General features: G+C 41.4%; 1 protein-coding gene across 1 annotated transcript in view; it reads right to left on the bottom strand.

Annotated features, from left to right (window-relative positions):
• Positions 1–19,191, bottom strand: part of LOC132816074 (uncharacterized) — a 92,825-nt gene that overhangs the window by 15,514 nt on the left and 58,120 nt on the right. The window contains exons 6-10 of the mRNA XM_060825545.1: positions 16,962–17,087; positions 16,598–16,720; positions 10,670–10,747; positions 7,303–7,431; positions 6,081–6,215 (exon numbers count right to left, since the gene is read on the bottom strand). Of these exons, the coding sequence (XP_060681528.1) occupies positions 6,081–6,215; positions 7,303–7,431; positions 10,670–10,747; positions 16,598–16,720; positions 16,962–17,087 (591 nt within the window). The remainder of the gene's footprint in view (positions 1–6,080; positions 6,216–7,302; positions 7,432–10,669; positions 10,748–16,597; positions 16,721–16,961; positions 17,088–19,191) is intronic.

Here is a 19,191-nt window from a genome sequence, read left to right as displayed (position 1 = left end):
ACAGAGTCCATTGCATGTGCTAAAAGTTCAAGTAGCAGCAGCACAGGAGATTGGTCATTTGCCTTTATTTGTTTAATAGAGGCAAGCTGTAGTTATATTTCAGGTCTTAGTCCCAATACCAGGAGACCTGATTCCAAACTGAAATTAGATCATCTTGAATGACAGTTCTCTCTGGCATACTGTAGCCAAACAAAAAATATTTAAAGTGATTGAGTGATTCAGATCACTACCATTGGCCACTGCTCTCTCTGAGCTAAATTCATTCACAATCCCCATGTGCAGAGTAGATTGCCTCTGGGATGATTACCTATAACTGCGACTTGCCTCTACTAAACAAATGAAGGCAAAGGACCAATCTCCTGTGCAGCTACTACTTGTCCTTTTAGCATGTGCAATGGACTCTGTGCTTATGCCCAAGATGTCAACTTCTCCACCTCCTGATGCTGCCTGGCTTGCAGCGTCTGGTGTTCTTCCAGCCTCCTGCCTGTCTACTTCGAATTCCAGCACCTGCAGTTTTTTTTTTGTCTCTAAATTACTACAGGGCATCCACATCAATGCAATGCACCCCAACACAGAAAGAGTAGCAGCATACTGTATTGAATACTTCAGCTCCATTTTTTACTTGGAAAAGAAGACATGCAAACAAATTTTGAACAATTTTGGGCAAGGCATTTCATCCATTAGATATAGAATAAAATTCTCCCTGCTCTGACCTACTCTTGTTGGATTGGAAGTTCAGAAATGGTCCAGGAAGTTAGCAAAATGATTACAATACAGGCTGGTTCAGTTGTGAGTTATTCAAGTTATTCATGATAGCATTAGTACAAGATCAATTGTTGTACAAACAGTGCTCTTACTGGCCACAACATAAAAACGATCATCACAGCAGATGAGAGAGCTTAGCATAGGTAGATTGCTTTTACTTAAAGAAATTTAGAAATTTTTAAGTGTCACCTATTGTGCTAATTATAGCATGAGAAGAGTTATTGTGGCTCATCATTAAAAGCCTCAAGCACTTCAGAGATAGTAAGGTCTCCTCTTTTCCGAATAGAAAGTAAGAATGTGCAACTGACTTATACAAAAGGTAGTTCATTTAAAGTTGGCTGCCAACTTCAAAAGGGAGCCAGAATGTTATTTGCTTAGACATGGATTGCTAATTAAATTATTATGTTCTTTTCCTAAATGAGGTAAGAAATAAAAATGCAATCTTAAAAGGTAGTGGCAAAGGAATCGTGATGGAATAATATAAAGATTCTTTATAGAGCAAGCTAATTGATCAAATGAGCTTTTCATATTCTAGAATCTTTTTATATCTTTTTTATGACTGTAATGATGATGGTGACAAGAATAGAACCTGCTTGCACAGTTTTGGGTTCGTGTCTGCCTCTTGTATTCTATTTAAAATGCATCAGGGACCCAAAATTCCAGGATTCCTTCTGTCCGTGAGCACAATTGAATAAAAGTTAATGCAGTGACAAAAAAGGAGGTATTAAGAATGCTTATATAAAAACAGATTGTTAATAGAATATGGGAGTAGGTACAATTTTAAAAATGTTAAGTTTCACATTTGAGCACGCCACAGTAATCATACAGCACAACTTCATTAAATCCATACTTTGCAAATTGAATGGCTGAATATGTAATATCATGACTGTATTTATTATGTCCTAATAAAAAAGATTACATAAAAGATGCTACTCAAGTAGCTGTAATTTGTGAGCCAACTTGTTTTGATATAATCCATCCTAACTTCAAATTATTTCTGAGCAATATATTTACAAGATTATAACAAGGGCATATGGTGTGTAGTAGTAACAGCATTGGACTAGTAATCCAGATTCCTGATGAAGGGCTCTGGCCCGAAACGTCGAATTTCTTGTTCCTTGGATGCTGCCTGACCTGCTGTGCTTTAACCAGCAACACATGTTCAGCTAGTAATCCAGTACCCATGCTAACATTCTGAAGGTATAAGTTCAAAACCCAAAGTTCAATTAATAAACCTTGAATATAAATTTAGTCTAGATAATGATGACCACAATAACTATCTTTGATGGTAAATATTCTCCTGGTTCTCTAGTGTCCTTTAGGGAACAAAATCTGTCATCCTTACCCAGTCTGGTCTACATATGACTTTAAACCCACAGTAATGTAATTGACTCTTTACTGCCCTGTTGCTGTTCAAGGACAATTAGGGATGGAAAAAAATGCTGGCCTTGTCAATGACATCACATCCCATGAAAAAAATAAAAACAAAATTGGATAATGCATGCATTTCAAGGAACTTCTTGCATTATTCAGTAGAAAGATGTTGTCATTAACAATCTCCATTAGCATGCCTTATTCTGTGAATGGTAGTGATGCCTTCAGTAACTGAATAATGTATTTTATCTGTCTACAATAGAAATAATAACTCATTTGAAATTTTAAAATATTTTATGCAGAGAAAGGTACTCTGAACAAATTACCACAAACCAGCTGTGGCTTATTATCAATGGGAAGAATAATTTATACTAGATGGGAAAAGAGTGCTGGTTGGTCGGTAACTTGATTACTGAGGTTGAACTGTAAGAAGGACCCACATGTTTTGCTCACCACTCAACTTTGGTGCCAAAATAGGTCCTATCAAAGCTACCCTGTAGAACACTGGTTATCCAAATTAGTTTCATTGCTCACTCTACATTGTGCATCCTCATGAAAATAATCATAATAAATAATCATAAAATTATCATTAAGACCATTCCACCTCCAATCACATTTGAAGTGTAAGGCAGCTAAAAAGAAAATCAGTAATAGATGAAGTTTGGCATTTCACATTGCTACTAATAGTTCACAACTAGTGTGGTCTTTTCCTCTAATAGGATGCTGCATCAAGCCAAAAAGATGATTCTGTTTACCATACAAATGAGCAATATGAAAAATAAATTTCAATGCTGATCCAGTGACTGCTAGGTTGTCTCAAATAGCATGTCCCTCGGCTGTTAATAATATGCAGAATATTGACTGTACTTAACCAGGCCAAACTTTCAAAAGATAAAAGCATGAGACTTAGGAGAAGGAGAAGGCCGTTGGCCTTTCAAGCATAGTCCATTGTTTGATAAGATCATGAGGAATCTGGTTTTGATTTTATCTCCATTTGTCTGTTCTTACCCCATAATTCTTAATTCCCTTGGATATTAAAAATATCAAACTTTTTTTAAACTTATTCACTCATGGGATGTGAGTGTTGCTGGCTGGGCCAGTATCTATTGCCTGTCCCTTGTTGTCCTTGAGAAGGTGGTGGTGAGCTGCCTTCCTAAATCGTTACAGTCCACAGGCTGTAAATAGACCCACAATGTCCTTTGGGAGACAATTTCAGAATTTTGACCAGCAACACTGAAGAACGGTGATATTTTTCCTGCTCAAGATGGTAAGTGGCCTGGAGGGGTACTTGCTGGTGTTCCCTTGCTGCCTTTGTCCTTCTAGTTGGAAGTGTGTTTGGAAGGTGTTATCTGAGGATATTTGATGAATTTCTGCAACGCACAGTTGTAGATTGTACACACTGCAGCAGTTTGATGGGGGAAGGAGTTGATATTTGTGGAGGGGAACATGCCAGCAATAGGACTGAAGAACTATACACCAAAACTAGGTATACATCTGGCCAAGCTATTCCAGTACAGTGACAACATTCAGTATATACCCAGTATCAACCTGGTAATGTGGACAATTATTAAATTACATCCTGTATATAATAAGCCAAGACAAATCCATCATTATCAATTACCACTCTATCAGTCCACACTTGATCACTGGTATACTAATAGAAAGGCTCATAAGTGGTACTTGCTCAGCAATAACCGACTAACTGATGCCCAGTTTGGTTTCCTCCAGGGTCGTTTGGCTCTTGACTTTATTACATCCTTGATTCAAACCTAGACACAACAACTGAATTCCAAAGGTGAACTAAGTGTGACTATTAAAGGAAATTGAGGGGGTAAAGCTCTCTGCTGGTTGGAAGATAGGAAGATGGTTGTTGAAGGTCAGTCATTTCGGCTCCAGGAATCTCTTCAGGAGTTCCTTGGGGTAGTGACCTAGGCCCAACCATCTTCAACTTCTTCATTAATGGCCTTCCCTCCATCATAAGCTCAGGAGTAGGCATGTTCATTTATTATTGCACAATGTTCAAAACCAGTCATGATATCTCAGATACTGAGGCAGTTTGTGTCCATAAAGCAAAATCTGGACAAGATCCAAGCTTGGGCTGAGAAGCACCAAGTAACATTAGCCCACTGGTGCCCAACAATGACCTCTCCAGCAAGGAAGATCTAATCCTCACCTCTTAATTTTCAATCACTGGCCAACTGTCAGCATTCTGAAGATTACCATTGAGCAGAATTTGAAGTGGACTAGCTATATAAATACAGTGATTACATGAGAAGGTCAGAGGATCAGAATCATGTAGTGAATTATTTAACTCTTGACTCCCAAAAACATATCCATTATCTGCAAGATACAAGTAGGATTAGGTTGGAATACCTCCCACCTGCCTGGCTCTACAACAACACTCAAGAAGCTTGACAAACATCTTGCTTGATTATAATCACATCCACCGCTGTCAACACTCACATACTTTACTATTGATGCACAGTGACAGCACTGTGTATCATCAACATATACTATAGTAACTCACCAAGGTACCTCCAACAGCAACTTCCAATGGGAAGTATGGGAACATCACCACCATCAACAATATCACCTCCAAGGAGGTGACTTGGAAATACGTCAGCATCCCTTTACTGACATTGGAACAAAATTCTGGAACTTCCTTTCTTGCAGCACAACAGGATTTCCTAACCATGGCAACACGACGCCTGGAGGAAGAGCGCCTCATCTTCCGCCTAGGAACCCTCCAACCACAAGGGATGAATGCAGATTTCTCCAGCTTCCTCATTTCCCCTCCCCCCACCTTATCTCAGTCCCAACCCTCGGACTCATCACCATCTTCTTGACCTGCAATCTTCTTCCCGACCTCTCCGCCCCCACCCCCACTCCGGCCTCTCACCCTCACCTTAACCTCCTTCCACCTATCGCATTCCCAACGCCCTTCCCCCAAGTCCCTCCTCCCTACCTTTTATCTGAGCCTGCTTGGCACACCATCCTCATTCCTGAAGAAGGGCTTATACCCGAAACGTCGATTCTCCTATTCCTTTGATGCTGCCTGACCTGCTGCACTTTTCCAGCAACACATTTTTCAGCTCTGATCTCCAGCATCTGCAGTCCTCACTTTCAACTAGGATTTCCTACACTCCAAGAATGCACTTGTTCAGGAAACCAACAACCACCACATTGTCAAGGCATTTAGAAATGGGCAATAAATGCTGGGCTAGCCAACAATGTACCTGAAGGAATTTAAAGGAAAGAAAATTAGCATTTGGTTCCAGATCTGTGCCGCTCTCCTTTTTTGAATAAAGGGTTACATTTGCTATTTTGTAATCCACTAGAACAAGTCCAGAATGTAAGGAATTTTGGAAGATTATAACCAATGCATCTGTTATCTGTGTTTCCACTACTTGTCAGATGCTGGAATGGAGGCCATCCAGTCATGGGGACTTGTCAGTCTTTAGGATATAATGTCTTACGTTAAATTTGATTCAGTAAACAGACAGTGCTTATTGAACAATCCCGAAGATGTTAAGAAATACAACCAAATTAATATTATCCGTCAGACTCAAACTGTGACTCACTTATGGTTGATAAAACTCCATATATTCATACTCAGATACCTCTGCAGATAGAACAAACATGGACAGGCATTGCATTTTTTTTACTGAATTAAACAAAGGTTCGGAGGACATTAGCTCTACGGTGCATTCTCCATGGTAACACATTGACAACTCAATGTTGGCTCTGAACCAATCAGCAACCCTTTTATCATTCAATGTAATTTGTTGCTCCCTTTACAAATTTATCAATCTAATATCTATCTTCATGAATGCAAGAAACATTTTGGCAATGTCATTTTTTCAGCAATAGAAATATGTCTCATTATAGTTTATATTAATTGAAGACTCTGGTGCAGACCTTTAGGTTTAGCATTGAATTACCCTGATAAACGATGATGGGCTCAACATGCTGATTTTCCCTGGAACAGGCCTCGTGACCTGATGGCTGCTTTCTGCTTCCTTCTTGCTGAATTTCATTGATGTACAAAGGCCTTTCATGTTGTCTCTTGTTTGCACCTAAATAATGAACATTAATATAAGTTGAAGACTGAGGGTTGAATTTGATCAAAAATTGTCAAGTTCATGGAGTTCATGGAGCATTTTTCTCCATTAGCTCTAGTGAGATTTCTTAAGTTTTTCTTCAAAATGCAGCTTATTAGTTATATACAAGACCTTGATGCCTCCCCATTCATGCTCTTTTGAACTCACTGGCAGTGGAAATACTCACCACTCTGGGATTTCATCTGCTGCAGCCATTTTTAAACCCCTGCTGTGCATCACATCAGTCACTGCCAGGAAGGAACTGCTCTTCACAGTCACAGTGAATTGCCCTGGACACAACCCACAGAGGTCATTCAGGAGGCTAGAAGAACACAGCAAGCCAGGCAGCATCAGGAGGTGGAGAAGTTGATGTTTGGGTATAACCCTTCTTCAGGAATGGAGGTGGGGTTGGTGGAGTTGCAGATCTTTATCTGCAGCTCATCCTACCCCCACCTCCATTCTTGAAGAACGGTTACACCCAAAATGTCACCTTCTCCACCTCCTGATGCTGCCTGGCTTGCTGTTTTCTTTCAGCCTCCTGCCTGTCTACTCTGGATTCCAGCATTTGCCTTTTTTTTGGCTGACGCAGAGGCCATTCAGCATCTGGTTTGCTGACTGGGACTTACAGGTCCTGCTAGACAGAATGGCTAAGAGGAGCACCATTGTCTTTCCTCAGTGCACCATCTAACTCAGTCCCTCCCTTTGTCTCATTCCAGGAGAATAGGCTGGAAAGAGCCAAGACAGGTGGTGACATAGTTGACATTTATTTCCTCACTTCCTGCAGGGTGAAAATCCTTAACCTAGTAGGAGAGGACCGTGACCACTCATCCGTGATATCAGGATCTCCATGCCCCAGCAGCCAAGTAAGATTAATTGTCAAGTGTTGTGCTGCTGCCTCATTATTGCCACTGTGAATATATTCTTAATATGCCTGAGGCTGGGATTTTTGAGCCAATGCTGAATACAAGTCCCATTTTTCATTAGGAAAGCCTGGATAAGCACTCTGTGATACCTTATAAACAGTACTATCAAGTATACAAAAAATGTTTAATAGCTTCAGTACCTAAAAGATGACGTGGTGTGGATGAGGCTCTATTTGTTGCACTGTCAACATTTGCATACTCATCAGCTGAAAGATTTTCACTGTTTTGTCCTTTTGAATTGTTAGGGGGCAATGTCTTGACACGATTTCCTTCATGAAACAAAACAATGATTAATTATATATTTAAATTAAGAACTTCTCCCCCTCATTCAGGGTTTTGCTTGCGTCAAATATGAAGCATTTAAATGTTTGTTTAATTTACATTGAAATATCCACAAATGGAATTTATAGACACAGCAAGAGGAGCCAACCATCATTAGGAAAGGGGCGAAGATAAATTTCCTTACAAAGGATTGGTGATTCATTGGAAGTCTCTACTTTGAGGACTAGATATGCTGAGTCATTGAATGCATTCAAAACAAAGAATTTCTGGGGGCATGAAGGAACTCAAGGATACAGAAACCTAAGTACAGGATTAGGCCATTTCAACCCCTCGAGGCTATTCCTCCACTCAGTGAGATTATGGCTGATCTGTGGCGTAACTCGGTAAATCTGTTTTTAGCCATAGCTCTCAGCATGTTTGCTTAAAAAAATTTAACAAAGTTAACAAAAATACAAGGAATTGGTCAGGAAAATCAAGTTGATGTGGACAACAGGGTGACTCAGTGGTTAGCACTGCTGCCTCACAGCATCGGGGACCTGGGTTTGATTCCAGCCTTGGGTGACTGTGTGGAGTTTGCATATTCTCCTCGTGTCTGCGTGGGTTTCCTCCGGACACTCCAGTTTCCTTCCATAGTCGAAAGATGTGCAGGTCAGGTGAATTGACCATGCTAAATTGCCTATTGCGTTCAGGGATGTATAGGTTAGGTGCATTCATCACGGGAAATGTAGAGTAATGTGGTAGGGTTTGGGTGGGAAACTCTTCAGATGGTTAGTGTGGACTTGTTGGGCCAAATGGCCTGTTTCCATAGTGTAGGGATTCTATGATTTAGCCATGACATTATTGAATGGTAGTACAGGCTGAAGGTGTGAAAAGGCAAACTCCAACTCCTAATTTGCATTCTAATTATGGACTAGGAGTTTCCTTGGAACTAACTTGACACGGAGTTGGGAACACCAGGACCTGCAAGTTCCCCTCCAAATCACATACCATCATGCACAAATCATACACTATTCTGTCAAAATCACATACCATCTTGACTTGAAAATAAATCTTTGCTCCTTACGGATGTTAAGTCAAAATCCTAAAGCTTCTTCCTAAAAGCACTGTAACCGACCATATCGCAATCATACCACCTTTTTACAGGACCATTAGTGATGGGCAATAAATGCTGGCCTAGCCAGTGAGGTCTTCATTCATCAATTAAATTTTATAAAAAGGTGTAGTGAAACTTAATTCTCTTCTTTGGGAAATATTAAAAACAAAGATGATCTGCAAAAAGCCTGCTTTTGTTCTGTTTTCTAACCCCTATTCATTTCATAATTCACTGATATCAATCAAGGTTGTCTCCTTGGAGTTTGTATACTGAAACACAGATATCAATAATGGCTGTCTAGATTAGAGTAGTGCTGGAAAAGCACAGCAGGACAGGCAGCATCCGAGGAGCAGGAAGATCAACGTTTCGGGCAAAAGTCCTTCATCAGGAATGAAGCATATGATTGGACATTTATCAACACTGTTTCTGGCAGCAAGGTATAGACAAGGAGAAATGGATCTTAAAACAAGAACTGGAAAGTACTTTCTCTGCCTGTCTCTCTCTGTCTCTCTCAACCTCATCTGCAAACTTCGCTACTGCAAAAGAAACAAAAGAATAATCAGGATTTGGGTAATTCTCACAACTCAAAGATTCTAAGAACTATAAATTGCAATGTCTGTACTTTCCTGTCTCCACTAGATACCTTGTCCCTCTCCTTCATCAGCTTCTTACCTGTGTTTTTGTGTGTTTTATATAACATTTTAAAAACATTTTCAAAGATAATAAATCCCCTCTTTCTTTCACTTAAGAAAAATTTGAAATTTACTGGTGCCTTCATTTAGATCTAGTTAATTTTAATTGAAGTGTGATAGTCACGTTTAAAGTAATAAAATATTTATGGCAATCAAACAAGACGGGTTTAAAAGAGAAGTACTGATCACTCTTGCTCACCTTGTTGTCATACTTTATACAAATTACTGAGTGTGTTTTCCTATAGACCAATAGGGTCTCCATTCTAAAACTGAATGTGAAACATTTGCCTAGAAGGTGATGTGGTGCTATGTCAACACAGTTTTTGACTTGTTCCAACATAGTGATTCCACAAACCCAAGTTTAACATAGATTTGATGTGCTGGGTCATTAATTTTGCCCAATGCAGCCCTGCCTTCTTGCGATTAAGGATAAAAATACGATCTCTGCTCTGTAACTGAGTACAAATGTATTAAAAACCTGTCGCACTTCCTTTTTTTAGCAGACTGTAAAGATGCTTGTCATTATTTTCATAACGTTTTGTACAAAAGCAACAAGAGTATGGTGAATATCATCATCAGTCAAAAAATGTGGTGCTGGAAAAACACAACCAGTCAGGCAGCATCCGAGGAACAGGAGAGCCGATGTGTGATGAAGAGGTTATGCTCGAAACATCGACTCTCCTGCTCCTTGAATGCTGCCTGACCGGCTGTGCTTTTCCAGCAACACACTTACTGATTCTGATCTCCAGCATCTGCAGTGCTCCCTTTCTCCTGAATATCATCACCCTAGCATCCTTACTGTCAACACCTAACTGAATTCTGAGGATTCAGGTTCTGTACTAACACAATTATTGATAACTAGAGTATAACTAAAACTATCACACCAGATGACAATGTACATTCTTGGTGTAAAGATTGAGTGCTTAGCTATCACATGGCGACGGATATTAAACAATTTGATCCCACTTCCATCAGAGACCCGATCCACTCTTTGGCAAGTCACATTTGATTGTAGTATGTCACATTTCCCATCTCTTCCCAGCACAGATTATATTCTGTTCACATTTTGTTGCCCCACTAATTTACACTTGTGACACTTCATAATGCATTGAAGTAAATTCCTCTCTATCACCTTTAAATCTCTCAAAGACCTCACTCACATTCACATTTGAACTCTCTATTTGGGAGTGCGTAGACATCTCAGTGCATATGTGAGTTTTTGGCTAAAGAATTCCCAACCCGTAAATCATTCAATGCTTATCTTTTACAATGAAAATACCTTCATTATCAAAAAGATATTTAAAGAGATGCTTGCTTCTTTGCAGCAGAGAAGAATATGAGGCACAGGCCATTTCTGCCACACATAATAGCACATTCAGAATGTCTTCTAGCACATTGTTCTGAAATGTTTGGTTAAAGTCAATTTTGCTTCTTAAATACCTTCATTATTGGAATGGATTCTTTCAAGTTCAGGTATTATAGACAATTCGCCATGTTCCTTGGATAAGTTCTTATCTCCTTAAGAAAACCAAAAAAAGCAATTTAGTTAGCATTCTCAAATAAAAATTATTCTGTACTTTTAAAAGTAGTCCTCATTAATATAAAATACAGCCATATATGAAATAAAATGAAACCGGACAGACAACCTGGCATCGACCTAGGCATCAGAAAGGCCAATGGTAAAAAGACCCCTGTCAACCCTGCAAAGTCCTCCTCATCAACAACTCAAAGATTCTTTGTCCTTGTGGGGGCTAGTGCCAAAATTGGAACAGTTGTCTCATGGATTAGCCTTACGTAGTCATACTCATGGAGTCATACCTTACAATGTGGGCGGCACGGTGGCACAGTGGTTAGCACTGCTGCCTCACAGCGCCTGAGACCCGGGTTCAATTCCCGACTCAGGCGACTGACTGTGTGGAGTTTGCACGTTCTCCCCGTGTCTGCATGGGTTTCCTCCGGGTGCTCCAGTTTCCTCCCACAGTCCAAAGATGTGCGGGTCAGGTGAATTGGCCATGCTAAATTGCCCGTAGTGTTAGATAAGGGGTAAATGTAGGGGTATGGGTGGGTTGTGCTTCGGCGGGTCGGTGTGGACTTGTTGGGCCGAAGGGCCTGTTTCCACACTGTAAGTAATCTAATGTACCAGACATCCCTATTACCATCCTTGGACATGTCCCATCCAGCAGAGGTAGGGCAACAGTGGTAAAGCATCAGGAGGGACTTGCCCTGAGAGTTCTCAATGTTAACTAGAGAAGTGATTGCTGGGCCTCTTGCTGAGATATTTGTACCATCGATAGTCACAGGTGAGGTGCTGGAAGACTGGAGGTTGGCAAACGTGGTGCCACTGTTTAAGAAGGGCGATAAAGACAAGCCAGGGAACTACAGACCAGTGAGCCTGACCTTGGTGGTGGGCAGGTTGTTGGAGGGAATCCTGAGGAACAGGATGTACATGTATTTGGAAAGGCAAGGACTGATTCGGGATAGTCAATATGGCTTTGTGCATGGGAAATCATGTCTCACAAACTTGATTGAGTTTTTGAAGAAGTAACAAAGAAGAGTGATGATGGCAGAACAGTAAATGTGATCTAAATGGACTTCAGTAAGGCATTCGACAAGATTCCCCATGGGAGACTGATTAGCAAGTTTACATCTCATGGAATACAGGGAGAACTCGCTATTTGGATACAGAACTGACTCAAAGGTAGAAGACAGAGGGTGGTGGTGGAGGGTTGTTTTTCAGACATGAGGCCTGTGACCAGTGGAGTGCCACAAGGATCGGTGCTGGGCCTTCTACTTTTTGTCATTTACATAAATGATTTGGATGCGAGCATAAGAGGTACAGTTAGTAAGTTTGCAGATGACACCAAAATTGGAGGTGTAGAGATTATAACAGGATCTGGACCTGATGGGCCAATGGGTTGAGAAGTGCCAGATTGAGTTTAATTCAGATAAATGCGAGGTGCTGCATTTTGGGAAAGCAAATCTTAGCAGGACTTATACACTTAATGGTAAGGTCCTCGGGCAAAGAGACCTTGGAGTGCAGGTTCATAACTCCTTGAAATTGGAGTCACAGGTAGATAGGATAGTGAAGAAGGCATTTGGTATGCTTTCCTTTATCGGTCAGAGTATTGAGTACAGAAGTTGGGAGGTCATGTTGCGGCTGTACAGGACATTGGTTAGGTCACTGTTGGAATATTGCATGCAATTCTGGTCTCCTTCCTATCGGAAAGATGTTGTGAAACTTGAAAGGGTTCAGAAAAGATTTACAAGGATGTTGCCAGGGTTGGAGGATCTGAACTACAGGAAGAGGCTGAACAGGCTGAGGCTGTTTTCCCTGGAGCGTTGGCGGCTGAGGGGTGACCTTATAGAGGTTTACAAAATTATGAGGGGCATGGATAGGATAAATAGGCAAAGTCTTTTCCCTGGGGTGGGGGAGTCCAGAACTAGAGGGCATAGGTTTAGGGTGAGAGGGGCAAGATATAAAAGAGACCTAAGGGGCAACATTTTCACGCAGAGGGTGGTATGTGTATGGATTGAGCTGCCAGAGGATGTGGTGGAGGCTGGTACAATTGCAACATTTGAGAGGCATTTGAATGGGTATATGAATAGGAAGGGTTTGGAGGGATATGGGCTGGGTGCTGGCAGGTGGGACTAGATTGGGTTCGGATATCTGGTTGACATGGATGGGTTGGACCGAAGGGTCTGTTTCCATGCTGTATATCTCTATGACTCTATGACTCTATAACTGCAGACATGATAAACTCTCTAAGCATCAAATCAAACATGGGCAAGGAAATTTCCTCCATGTTGTACAACACTTGGAGCAAGCACTGAGGGTGGTGAGAATACAAAATGTATCCAAGGTTATTTGAAAGTCAACCACCAAGAATGGCTCTGTAGTAGCACTATTGATCAAACTGATCAGGTCTAAACGAACATAGCTGCTAGACTGGATCTGGTGAGGGAACCAATAAGATGGAGAAACATCTTAACCTCATCTTTACCAATCTTCTATCCATGACAGTATTAATAAGAGTGATCACTGCATGGTCCTTGTGGAGTCAACGTCCCATCTTCCATTGAGAATAATTTCCATCACGCGGTGTGGCACTATTACTGTGCTAAATGGTACAGACTTCGAACAGATCTAGCAACGCAAGACTGGGTGTCCATGAGGTGCTGTGGGCCATCAATAGCAGCAGACGCATACTCCAACAAAATCTGTAATTTCATAGCTTGATATATCCCACACTCAACCATTACCAGGAAGCCAAAGGATCAACCCTGGTTCAATGGAGGGTGCAATAACGGCATTGCCTGGAACGTCACCAGGCACATTTAAAAATGAGGTGTCAACATGGTGTAGCTGCAAAACAGGACTATTTTCATGTCAAATAGCATAGGCAGCTAATGATAGACAGAAATTAAATGATCTCACTGCCAACAATAAGATCTAAGCTCTGCAGTCCTGCCACATCCAGTCAGGAATGGTAGTGGACAACTAAACAACACACTAAAGAAGGAGGCTTTATAAATATCCTCAATGACTGAACAACAAATCACATCAGTGTAAAAGATAAAGCTGAAGCATTTGCAACAATCTTCAGCCAGAAATGCTAAGTGGATGATCCACCTCAGCCTCCATCCAGCACCCCAGATGCCAGTCCTCAGCTAATTCAATTCACTCCACATGATATCAAGAAATGGTTGGAGACACTGGATGCAGCAAAGCCCCTGAAAACATTCTAGTGACAATACTGAAGCTTTGTGTTCCAGAACTTGCAATGGACCCTGGTAAGCGGATCCAGCACCTATATCACTGGCATCCACCTGACAATGGGGAAAATTGGCCAGATGTGTCCTGTGCATGAAAAGTAGGATGAATCCAACTCAACGAATTACCATTCATTCAGCCTCTTCTAGGTCATCAGTAAAGTGATGGAAGGTGTCATTCACAGTCCTACCAAGCATTACTTGCTTCACAATAATCTGCTCAGTGATGCCAAGTATGGGTTCTGCCAGGGCCACTCAGCTCCTGACCTCATCTTGGTTCAAACATAGACAAAATGAACTGAATTCCAGAGGTGAGGCGAGAGTGACTGTCTTAACTGAATGTGGCATCAAGGAGCCCTAGCAAAACTGGAGTAAATGGGAATTAGCTCTGCTGTTTGGAGTCAAAACTGCCAAACAGAAAGATGGTTGTGATTGTTGGAGGTCATCCTCCAGGACATCTCTGCAGGATTCTTCAGCGTGGTGTCCTGGGCACAACCATCTTCAGCTGCTTATCATATGGTCAGAAGCGGGAATGTTCACCAATGCTTGTATAATATTCAGCAACATTTTGCAACTCCTCAAATACTGAGGCTGTCCATATCCAAATGTAGCAAGACTAGGCTTAGGCTGGTCAAGTTGCAAGTAAATTTGTGCCACATAATTACCAGGCAATGACCATCATTAATAAGAGACAATCTAACCACCACTCCTTGACATTCAATGGCAAGACCATCACTGTCAAACATGTTGGAGGGTTACCATTGACTAGAAATAGAACTAGACTCACCATATAAATGCAGTGGCTATGAGAGTAGGTCAGAGGCTAGGAAAGCTACAGCATGCAACTCAACTCCTAACTCCCTAAAGCCTGTCCACCATCAACAAGGCACAAGTTGGGAGTCGATGGAATACTCCCCATTTACCTGGATGAGTGTAGCTCCAACAACACTGAAGAAGCTTGACACCACCCAAAGCAGCCTACTTGGTTAGCATGACATCCACGAACATCCAGTCTCTCCACCACTGATACTCAACAGCAACAGGCATTTCATCTACAAGATGCATTACAGAAATTTACCAAAGATCTTTAGACAGCACCATCCAAACCTATGGTCAGTACAATCTGTTGTGGTTCTGCTCGCCGAGCTGGAAGTTTTTGCTGCAAACGTTTCGTTCCCTGGCTAGGGAACATCATCAATGCGGTGGGAGCCTCGTGTGAAGCGCTGCTTTGATGTTTCTTCCGGTATTTATATTGGTTTGTTCTTGCCGCTTCCGGGTGTCAGTTTCAGCTGCAGTGATTTGTATCTGGGGTCCAGGTCGATGTGTCTGTTGATGGATGTTCTTGCCGTTTCCGGGTGCCAGTTTCAGCTGTAGTGGTTTGTATATGGTGTCCAGGTCAATGTGTCTATTGATGGAGTTTGGGGATGAATGCCATGCTTCTAGGAATTCTCTGGCTGTTCTCTGTCTGGCTTGTCCTATGATAGTGGTGTTTTCCCAGTCAAATTCATGTTGCTGGTTGTCTGAGTGTATGGCTACTAGAGATAGCTGGTCGTGTCGTTTTGTGGCTAGCTGATGTTCATGGATGCGGATTGTTAGCTGTCTTCCTGTTTGTCCTATATAGTGTTTTGTGCAGTCCTTGCATGGTATAAACCAATATAAATACCGGAAGAAACATCAAAGCAGCGCTTCACACGAGGCTCCCACCGCACTGATGATGTTCCCTAGCCAGGGAACGAAACGTTTGCAGCAAAAACTTCCAGCTCGGCGAGCAGAACCACAACAACGGATACCCGAGCTACAAATCTTCAATCAGATTTTAATCAGTACAATCTAAAGGACAAAGACAGCAGAAACATGGAAACACAACTTGCAAGCTCCCTTCCAAGCCCCACATTACCCTGACTAGGAAATATATCATCGTTTCTTCAGTGAAATTATTCACAAGCCTGGAATTCCTTTTTAACAGCATTGTAGATCCACCTATAGTCCATGAACTGCAGTAGCTCATCACCACCTTCTCAAGGGAAACTAGGAACAGGTAATAAATGCTGGCCAGCCAGCAATGGCCACCTCCTGTGAGTGAATAAATTGATAAGGAATAATTGGAGTTTTTTTTACCCATTTTGGAGTCACTTTCTATTTCAACTATACATAGTAATGTACACAAATTCATCTCTACTTTCTGAAAAGTTGGTTATGGCAGAGTGTTTCCATGAGTGGAAACAAAGCAGGTGATTGTATAATCTGGGTCAGTTCCATTTACAATTCTCCACCAATTTCAATTTGAATGACATTGAGTCTGGTAGCAGATGAGGTGCCAACCTGACTCAGGCAACAGCCTTTGGTAGAAATGCAAACCAAGGTCCTATTACCCCAAGTAGTCAACAACAAGTTGCAGTCACATAAATCTCCAATGTGCTAAAATACTCCAGGAGCTTTAGCAACATCTTGAAAGCACACAGAGAGGATGACAGGATGGAGAGTTCCAGAGTGTATATAGCTGAAAGAAGACCAGGAATGGAATTGTGAGCACAATCGAACAAAATATTTCACTGCTTATCTCGATTCTCCAGACCTACAGCTTTATTACTGAATTACCCAGAACACTGTCGATATACTGATATTCTCTGGAACAAGCCCCAAAAGGTGATCGCATTCTTCTTCCTTCCTGCTTAATTTCATTGATGTATACAGCTGCTTCATGTTGTCTTGCATTTTCACCTACATAATGAAAATTATTGCAGTTTAAAGATTGTCCAAGGATAAAAGCATTTATTTTACATGTCCTCAATACTGTCACTAACAAAGCTCAGCACAACATTGTAGGCAATTGAAAACATTCTCGGTAAAGGACGGTAAATCTTGAATTAAATTTGGATCTTAAGAAAAATGTGCATCAATATGAATCATTTATTTTCATTAAAGACTCTGGTCCAATCCTACAGCTTTAATACTGAATTACCCTGATCACTGCTGATAAACTGATGTTCTCTGGGACAGGCCTCATAAACATGTGATTGGCTTCTGCCTCCTTCCTGCTGAATTTCATTGATGTTCATTGCTGCCTCACGTTGTCTTGATTTTACACCTAATAATGAAAACTAATGTAATTCGAAGGTTGTGCACTTTCATTTCCTCATTATAAATTCTGGAATCAAAGCATCAATAAAACACAAAGCAACAAAAAAATTATGCATTCATTATCATTTGGTTCATGTCACGTGGATCTTTGGTCATTTTCTTCAGTGATACCAAAAATTATACAATTTTGTCTTCTGTAGCAGCTTGCAAGAGGGTGAACTAGCATTGCTGGTGCTATCACTAGGTAGCTCTTAAGACTTCACTCTGCGTATCAGATCCAAATGTTGTGGCATGAATCTCTTTTTGATTGGTATAGTTTCAACATTACAGAGTTTGCTTAGACTGCTAAGCTGCCCTGAAATGCTTGAGCATCCTGTAGAACACTGAATCTGCGAGAGACAGCTGTCAGTAGACCAATTTGCTATGAGGGAGAACAGTTAGCTGTCAGCATTGAATGGTGATACACTCTCTTAAAAAGCTGGATACATAGAATAAATCTTTCCTTGAAGGGATGTGGAATAATTCCTGATTGCTACTCTCACTCACATGGATGGGTCTAAGTGTGGAATGTTGTGTTCAGACCAGGACTTAGTACAAACCCTGCACAGTGCTTAGCCTCAGTGTTGTCCCCATGAAACTGCAGTGCCTTGGCTGATGTCCTCAATGTCACAATTCAAGGACCCTTAAAATCTGAGGCTATCTGCAGTCAAGGAGTCCATCACTTGCAAGAGATGATTACAACCTATTTCATCCTTGAGATGTTGGAGGAGGCTGCTCATCTCTCTCACTTTAGTCCAACTGAAGTGCCTCTCCAGAGGCAGGCTCACTCTTCTCAACTTCAACATCTACAGGTTTTGCAATCACCTGGAAAAACATATCTCACCTTTCATAGGCAACCAACTCTTTAACAGCAAATAACCCCAGATGTCAAGGATCCTTCAACTGTGACATGAAGGACTGTAATCAAGGCACAGTCATGAAAGGGAAATCATGCCTGACCAGAGTTTTTTGAGAAAATCTCAACCAGGGTGAATAGAGGGGAACCAGTAACTGTGTTGCATCTGGATTTCCAGGAGATGTTTATAACAAAGTACTCATTCAAGTTATGGAGAGAGATAGGTGTGTGCAATGGGGTAGGTTTTACAATTGGGGGAAGGGTAAATACGATGCTGCAAGACAGGATCTGAGGAGCGTAAGTTGGGAGCATAGGCTGTTAAGGAAGGATGTCGTTGAAATATGGAACTTTTTCAAGGAACAGATACAACGTGTCCTTGATATGTATGTACCTGTCAGGCAGGAAAGAGATGGTCGTGTGAGGGAACCTTGGTTGACGAGGGAGGTTGAATGTTTAGTAAAGAGGAAGAAGGAGGCTTACATAAGGTTGAGGAAACAAGGTTCAGACAGAGCATAGGAGGGATACAGGATAGCCAGGAGGGAGCTGAAGAAAGGGATTAGGAGAGCTAAAAAATCTTTGGCAGGTAGGATCAAGGATAACCCCAAGGCCTCTTATGCGTATGTGAGAAAGATGAGAATGACGAGAACGAGGGTAGGTCCGAACAAGGACAGTAGTGGGAGACCGTGTATTGAGTCGGAAGAGATAGAAGAGGTCTTGAATGAGTACTTTTCTTCAGTATTTACAAATGAGAGGGACCGTATTGTTGAAGAGGAGAGTATGAAACAGACTGGTAAGCTAGAGGAGATACTTGTTAGGAAGGAAGATGTGTCGGGCATTTTGAAAAACTTGAGGATAAACAAGTCCCCTGGGCCTGATGGGATATATCTTAGGATTATGTGGGAAGCAAGAGAGGAAGTTGCAGAGCCGTTGGCAATGATCTTTTCGTCTTCACTGTCAACTGAGGTGGTACCAGGGGACTGGAGAGTGGCGAATGTTGTGCCCCTGTTCAAAAAAGGGAATAGGGATAACCCCAGGAATTACAGGCCAGTTAGTCTTACTTCAGTGGTAGGCAAAGTAATTGAAAGAGTACTGAGGGATAGGATTTATGAGTATCTGGAAAGATGCTGCTTGATTAGAGACAGCCAGCACGGATTTGTGAGGGGTAGGTCTTGCCTTACAAGTCTTATTGAATTCTTTGAGGAGGTGACCAAGCATG

This window comes from Hemiscyllium ocellatum, chromosome 1, assembly GCF_020745735.1.
Source record: "Hemiscyllium ocellatum isolate sHemOce1 chromosome 1, sHemOce1.pat.X.cur, whole genome shotgun sequence".
Classification (NCBI taxonomy): domain Eukaryota; kingdom Metazoa; phylum Chordata; class Chondrichthyes; order Orectolobiformes; family Hemiscylliidae; genus Hemiscyllium; species Hemiscyllium ocellatum.
This window is presented reverse-complemented; position numbering and strand designations above follow the sequence as displayed.